At 42.3% G+C, this 8,196-nt stretch overlaps 1 protein-coding gene across 1 annotated transcript in view; it reads right to left on the reverse strand.

Annotated features, from left to right (window-relative positions):
* Window positions 1-8,196, reverse strand: part of col4a3 (collagen, type IV, alpha 3) — a gene marked incomplete at its 3' end in the record, with an annotated part of 68,314 nt that overhangs the window by 53,366 nt on the left and 6,752 nt on the right. Inside the window, 11 exon segments of the mRNA XM_079673936.1 lie at window positions 162-206; window positions 683-757; window positions 989-1,036; window positions 1,634-1,669; window positions 1,768-1,830; window positions 2,286-2,360; window positions 2,864-2,890; window positions 3,035-3,088; window positions 4,020-4,082; window positions 4,333-4,377; window positions 4,499-4,543. Of these exon segments, the coding sequence (XP_079530062.1) occupies window positions 162-206; window positions 683-757; window positions 989-1,036; window positions 1,634-1,669; window positions 1,768-1,830; window positions 2,286-2,360; window positions 2,864-2,890; window positions 3,035-3,088; window positions 4,020-4,082; window positions 4,333-4,377; window positions 4,499-4,543 (576 nt within the window).

The following is an 8,196-nucleotide window of genomic DNA, read 5'->3' on the forward strand; positions in this document are numbered from 1 at the left end:
AGACAGACAGACAGACTGACAGACAGACAGACAGACAGACAGACAGACAGACAGACAGACAGACAGACAGACAGACAGACAGACAGACAGACAGACAGACAGACAGACAGACAGACAGACAGACAGACAGGTCATCAGAATGTGAGACGGGTTTTACTTACAAGTAGACCAAGACAACCTTTCACTCCAATGTCACCTGGTTCTCCCTGAAAAACAAAAAAACCCCTGAGAAAACAGGAGACAGACGGATGGACGGACAGACGGACGGACAGACAGACGGACGGACGGACAAACGGACGGACAGACAGACAAACGGACGGACAGAGAGACAAACGGACGGACAGACAGACGGATGGACGGACAGACGGATGGACAGACAGACAGACGGACGGACAAACGGACAAACGGACAGACAGACGGACAAATTGACGGAAAGACAGACAGACAGACAGACAGACAGACAGACAGACAGACAGACGGACAAATGGACAGACCGTCAATTTGGACAGACAATCGGACATATGGGCGGACGGACAAACGGATGGACAAACGGACAAACAAATGGACAGACAAATGGACAGACAATCGGACAAATGGACGGATAAATGGACAGACAAATGGACGGCAAATGGACGGACAAACGAACAGACGAACGGACAGACGGACAAACAGACGGACAGACCTTCAGTTCTTTGGGTCCTTCAGCGTAAAGTTTAATTCCTTTCTGTCCAGGAACCCCCGTCGGACCGCGATAACCCTGAAAATCAAAAGCAGCTGGCGGTGATGATGATGAAGATGATGAAGATGATGATGATGGTGTTTTACAGGTTAGAAACATTTGAGTAAGTGAGTAAGTAAGGAATTTGTCTTTGTGTTATGGTGCATACATAAACATACGAAAAGACATAAATCATAGCAATATTGACATTGAACATGGTTGAAATCGTATTAATAAAAGTAAGGTTTCTCTTCAGACCCGTCGGCTCACCTTCTGTCCGCGGGGGCCTGGTATCACCGGACTGGGACCCTCCTGACCCTGAAACACAAACACAGCCTCATCAGGAGAGAGTGACATGGTTCAGGGTCATGCTATAAAATCTTTGCAGCTAAATACAGAACAGTTGTTTCATTTCCATTGACCAATGAGTTTATGATTAACATTGATTCATTTTGCTCTCAAAGTCAATCTAATTCCTGATGCATTTAACTTTAAATTAACTAAATGTAGGGTGAGCATTTATTTCTTTGCATTGAAATCTATACTGGAGAAATATTTATTGCAAATGTCAGTTTTTCCAAGATCATGCAACTCTCATTTAATTATTTGTGAAGAAAGTCCAGTGGGTGTTAACCAACGAGCTCCAAAAGTCTAGAGAAGAGCAACATATGAAATTATTTAAACAACATACTAACTTGTAAGTTAAGATACCAACTTTCCAAACATAATAATCACAAGATATTGTCTTTAAACAAGATATGAACTTATTATTATATATTATATGAAATATTCATTGGGACTTTGGTGGTTCTGTTGTAAAACATGTTTTTAATGTTTGGCCTGAGTTTGATACAGTGGTTAAAAACAAAATGAATCTGTTTGTAAAAGTGCCATGATGATTATTAGCAAACGTACCTTCTCTCCTGCTAATCCTGAAAACCCTGGATTTCCCTACATTAAAAAGAGACCGTAAAGGAAAGAGCTGATGTCAGTGGGTTGACGCGTCAGTTACAGACATTTAAATACAGTTTGATAGGTAAAGACTTTACAGGACGTCCGGAAGGTCCTGGTTCTCCTGGAAAGCCCGGTTCCCCTGGATCTCCACTCAGCCCCTGCAACACAAACAGCCAATCAGAGGACTTTGTCCACTAGCCAATTAAATAATTGTCTCAATTAGCCAATCAGAGGACTTTCTCCCCTAGCCAATCAGAGGACTTTCTCCCCTAGCCAATCAGAGGACTTTCTCCCCTAGCCAATCAGAGGACTTTCTCCCCTAGCCAATCAGAGGACTTTCTCCCCTAGCCAATCAGAGGATTTCCCCCATCAGACAGTCGGAATATTTTCTCCACTAGTCAATCAAAGGATACTATCCAATAGCTGATTTGAGGATTTTCTCCACGAGCAAATTACAGGATTTTTTCCCTTAACCTATCAGAGAATGTTCGCAACAAGCCAATCAGAGCAATTTCTCCACCAGTGAATCAGAGAAAAGATCCAGCAGCCAATCACAATCACAAATATAGAACGTTAATGTCAGATAACAAAACATCAAGAAAAGAACACTGACATGTTCTCCCTCTTGTCCTTGGGATCCTGGTGCTCCTTTAATATCTGGAGTTGCTGGAAAAACGTAGGTGTCTCCCTGAAACCAAAAACAGAAACATAACACGGTTCAATGTTTCTTTTTTTAATGAGATCTGGTCCAACAAGAAACCAGTAATAATTCCCACACGAGTGATATTGAAAAACCATCAATACAACTATACGTCAAAGAAAAAAAGATAATGCATTTTAAATAAGTGCAAAAAAGATTTTAAGGCCTGTACTCCAAAAGTATTATCTAGTATAAACATAAATATGTTTAGCAAACATTTAGCAATCTGTCTTACCTCATATAAAGAGTAATAAAGATATAATTATAATATGATTATATCTATGTATTCACGTGAGAAATGTGTGGTTCTGTCACATCAATGACAGGCACTGTTTGAATATGTTCAGACATTGATATTCATACACGTTATGTTATTCTAGCCCCGGAACTGTTTAATATTAACTGCATGTGTGGCTCAAGTGAAAACCCTTTTTCACTTTGTACCAAGATCTAAAACATAATGACAGTATGTGAGTTTGTGCAGGCGTTACCTTTGCCCCTCGCAGTCCTGATCGACCCTGAAACACATGATCAAAGTTAGCTTTAGCTTCTTATAGCTAACTAGCCAAGTTAGGCTTCAGCTTGCAGTGATACAAAGGGTTTAAAAGGTAAATAGGAAGTATTCCAACCACCGCTTTGTACGGGAAGTAGGTGGGACTTACTTGAATGCCGCCAGGACCTGGAGCCCCAGAGAACCCTGGGTAACCAACATCTCCCTGGAAGACACCAATAAGTATATTATTAAGTGTTTGTGCGGGTGAGGCCAGGGGATTTCCGTTTTCATGGAGATACCTCTCTGATACCTCTGTTTTATGTGAGGGACTGCGGATATTTACACTTTGCACATTTCATGTTTTGAGTGTTCATTAATGTGCAATGTCCCTGCCAAATAAACAAATAAATAAAAGTCAAGGGTAGAGCTGTTCTGTGAAGTCTGACGTTATGTAAATCTATGATGCTGAGTCCAAGTGAAACACAGAAATGAAAGTGCTGCGAATGTCGTTCATAAAAGTGCCTGATAGTTCTATCTCACCTTCAAAATCATGTTTTAAATACATGTTAATTTTACATCTGGTGTGCCACAGGGCACGAGTCAAGGTCCTCGTATTTTTCCCATTTACATGCTTCTCAAATGCTAACCACGTCGTTAGAAGACATAATGTGTATTTTTGTAAAAGATGACAACCCAGAATATATTCTTGTCTTCTTTGTGAGAGTAAGGATGAATTGACTGATGACTTTTAGTGGTGTATTTTAACCTCTGACTTCACGACCCAATCGCAATAATCGTGTGAAGTTCATTGTCTATAAAATATACCTGTGGTGTACCTCAGGGCTTCATTCTTGGTCCTTTTCTATTCTCCATTTACTTGCGTCTAATTACCCACATCATTAGAAGAAATATCGTGTATTTTGCAGATGATACCCCAGTGTTACTTCCTGTCCATATTTGTAAACATAGACATAATACGATTGCCTGATAGTGCTATTCTTTTATTATCTCAATAATCAAATTGAAATAAATGTTCACTTTCTATCAAATGTTCCTGAGGCGTAACTCAGGGTAAGTATTTCTTCCTGTCTGTCTCTGTGATAGTAACGTTAATCTGAATGTTACAATGGGGAATTGTTGAGCCTCATCTCTACCTTTGTCCCGTTGCATCCTGGGAGTCCTGATTGGCCGAGGGGTCCTTCATGTCCGGGGAGACCCTGAGAAAATAAACAACAGTAAAGAACATGAAAAATATTCGACAAATCAAATGGAAAACAATCTTATTCTTCATCAATAATAATAATAAAAAACAAAAAATAAAGGATAATAACAATAAACGCAATACTAAAAAAATCGTATACAAATAATACGGTTCTAATAGCATTATCCAAATGTTTGGTTTAATAGATTGATGACAATCTAAATGTTCTTTAAGCTTTAAATCATAAATCATATGATGGTTCGTACCGGCAGACCTGGAGGTCCTGGAAAACCTGGTTTTCCTGGAAGACCCTGGAGAAAACAGAGAGACTCATTTCATCTCTATACAGGTCACGTTGACAGAAATACAAAATGTGTAAAAATGAATTATGGATCATCATCATCATCATCATCATCGTCATCGTCAACATACCCGAGAGCCTTTGAGTCCTGAACTCCCTGCTGTTCCATGATCACCCTGAGACAAAAGAAAAGAAAGAAATCCTGATGAAAGATTCAGCAGAGATCTCTGACGTTTTATAAATACATAGTCTCCGAGCTGTGTGCGTCACTCTTTAGTTTCCCCCGGTCTCCCAGCTGTGTGCGTCGCTCTTTAGTGTCCCCTGGTCTCCGAGCTGTGTGCGTCACCCTTTAGTGTCCCCTGGTCTCCGAGCTGTGTGCATCACTCTTTAGTGTCCCCTGGTCTCCGAGCTGTGTGCGTCACTCTTTAGTGTCCCCTGGTCTCCGAGCTGTGTGCATCGCTCTTTAGTGTCCCCTGGTCTCCGAGCTGTGTGTGTCACTCTTTAGTGTCCCCTGGTCTCCGAGCTGTGTGCATCACTCTTTAGTGTCCCCTGGTCTCCGAGCTGTGTGCGTCACTCTTTAGTGTCCCCTGGTCTCCCAGCTGTGTGCGTCACTCTTTAGTGTCCCCTGGTCTCCCAGCTGTGTGCGTCACTCTTTAGTGTCCCCTGGTCTCCGTTGTGTTTTGAGCTTCTTCAGCGTTTGGTTCCTGCAGCTTTTAGTAAACGCTGCATGTCTCCTCAAGCTGCTGAATGTTCTCTAAACGCTGCTGAATGTTCTCTAAACGCTGCATGTCTCCTCAAGCTGCTGAATGTTCTCTAAACGCTGCATGTCTCCTCAAGCTGCTGAATGTTCTCTAAACGCTTCATGTCTCCTCAAGCTGCTGAATGTTCTCTAAACGCTGCATGTCTCCTCAAGCTGCTGAATGTTCTCTAAACGCTGCTGAATGTTCTCTAAACGCTGCATGTCTCCTCAAGCTGCTGAATGTTCTCTAAACGCTGCATGTCTCCTCAAGCTGCTGAATGTTCTCTAAACGCTGCTGAATGTTCTCTAAACGCTGCATGTCTCCTCAAGCTGCTGAATGTTCTCTAAACGCTGCATGTCTCCTCAAGCTGCTGAATGTTCTCTAAACGCTTCATGTCTCCTCAAGCTGCTGAATGTTCTCTAAACGCTGCATGTCTCCTCAAGCTGCTGAATGTTCTCTAAACGCTGCTGAATGTTCTCTAAACGCTGCATGTCTCCTCAAGCTGCTGAATGTTCTCTAAACGCTGCATGTCTCCTCAAGCTGCTGAATGTTCTCTAAACGCTGCATGTCTCCTCAAGCTGCTGAATGTTCTCTAAACGCTGCATGTCTCCTCAAGCTGCTGAATGTTCTCTAAACGCTTCATGTCTCCTCAAGCTGCTGAATGTTCTCTAAACGCTGCATGTCTCCTCAAGCTGCTGAATGTTCTCTAAACGTGTCTCCTCAAGCTGCTGAATGTTCTCTAAACGCTGCATGTCTCCTCAAGCTGCTGAACGTTCTCTAAACGCTGCATGTCTCCTCAAGCTGCTGAATGTTCTCTAAACGCTTCATGTCTCCTCAAGCTGCTGAATGTTCTCTAAACGCTGCATGTCTCCTCAAGCTGCTGAATGTTCTCTAAACGCTGCTGAATGTTCTCTAAACGCTGCATGTCTCCTCAAGCTGCTGAATGTTCTCTAAACGCTTCATGTCTCCTCAAGCTGCTGAATGTTCTCTAAACGCTGCATGTCTCCTCAAGCTGCTGAATGTTCTCTAAACGCTGCATGTCTCCTCAAGCTGCTGAATGTTCTCTAAACGCTTCATGTCTCCTCAAGCTGCTGAATGTTCTCTAAACGCTGCATGTCTCCTCAAGCTGCTGAATGTTCTCTAAACGCTGCATGTCTCCTCAAGCTGCTGAATGTTCTCTAAACACTGCATGTCTCCTCAAGCTGCTGAATGTTCTCTAAACGCTGCATGTCTCCTCAAGCTGCTGAATGTTCTCTAAACGCTGCATGTCTCCTCAAGCTGCTGAATGTTCTCTAAACGCTGCATGTCTCCTCAAGCTGCTGAATGTTCTCTAAACGCTGCATGTCTCCTCAAGCTGCTGAATGTCCTCTAAACGCTGCATGTCTCCTCAAGCTGCTGAATGTTCTCTAAATGCTGCTGAATGTTCTCTAAACGCTGCATGTCTCCTCAAGCTGCTGAATGTCCTCTAAACGCTGCATGTCTCCTCAAGCTGCTGAATGTTCTCTAAATGCTGCTGAATGTTCTCTAAACGCTGCCATGTCTCCTCAAGTTGCTGAATGTTCTCTAAACACTGCATGTCTCCTCAAGCTGCTGAATGTTCTCTAAATGCTGCTGAATGTTCTCTAAACGCTGCATGTCTCCTCAAGTTGCTGAATGTTCTCTAAACGCTGCTGAATGTTCTCTAAACGCTGCATGTCTCCTCAAGTTGCTGAATGTTTTCTAAACGCTGCTGAATGTTCTCTAAACGCTGCATGTCTCCTCAAGCTGCTGAATGTTCTCTAAACGCTGCTGAATGTTCTCTAAACGCTGCATGTGTCCTCAAGCTGCTGAATGTTCTCTAAACGCTGCTGAATGTTCTCTAAACGCTGCATGTGTCCTCAAGCTGCTGAATGTTCTCTAAACGCTGCATGTCTCCTCAAGCTGCTGAATGTTCTCTAAACGCTGCTGAATGTTCTCTAAACGCTGCATGTGTCCTCAAGCTGCTGAATGTTCTCTAAACGCTGCATGTGTCCTCAAGCTGCTGAATGTTCTCTAAACGCTGCATGTCTCCTCAAGCTGCTGAATGTTCTCTAAACGCTGCATGTCTCCTCAAGCTGCTGAATGTTCTCTAAACGCTGCATGTCTCCTCAAGCTGCTGAATGTTCTCTAAACGCTGCATGTCTCCTCAAGCTGCTGAATGTTCTCTAAACGCTGCATGTCTCCTCAAGCTGCTGAATGTTCTCTAAATGCTGCATGTCTCCTCAAGCTGCTGAGTGTTCTCTAAACGCTGCATATCTCCTCAAGCTGCTGAATGTTCTCTAAACGCTGCATGTCTCCTCAAGCTGCTGAATGTTCTCTAAACGCTGCATGTCTCCTCAAGCTGCTGAATGTTCTCTAAACGCTGCATGTCTCCTCAAGCTGCTGAATGTTCTCTAAACGCTGCATGTGTTGTTGCTGAAGATGTTTCTCCTGATGGAAGAGTTGTGGGATGTTGTACCGATGTACGGTGGATATCAAGTCTGTTGTTTTCAACCAACACATACAATTAAATATCGAAAAACAATGACGTGATTTCAAACACATTTATTTACTAATTATATGTTATACTAATACAGCTTCAGATTAATTTTCACTTACACTTCTCTCATTAAATCTATACACTAAGGATGCACAAAGTCTGTTTCTACGTATCCATAGTTTTGCATTTGTTTTGATTTTATCACGTAAAGTATGAAGTCAGCAGATGCACGTCTGTGATATCAAATCTGCAGATCATTAACAGTGGTTGTGTTTGAGCTGCAGACAGGAACAGGCCTGCAGACAGAAAGCACGTAAATATCTTTCTCCAAATGAGGCATTGATGGGATCTGATAACAATCTGAAAACACTGAGATGTTTGATGTAGTGAATATGGGTCTAAATAAACGAATGTTGCTGACCTGTAACATCGGAGGTTTGTTCCCTGAGCTGAAGTTATCAAACATTAAATATCCATCAGACTCCAGATTATTTCTTTTTTTTTTAACTAAAAGAGGACTCGGGACAAAACCCTGAGGAACTCCACTATCTTGTTTTTAAGTCGATTAAATAATGGAAAGAGTGATAATTAG

This window comes from Notothenia rossii (assembly GCF_949606895.1).
Source record: "Notothenia rossii genome assembly, chromosome: 4".
Taxonomy (NCBI): Eukaryota; Metazoa; Chordata; class Actinopteri; order Perciformes; family Nototheniidae; genus Notothenia; species Notothenia rossii.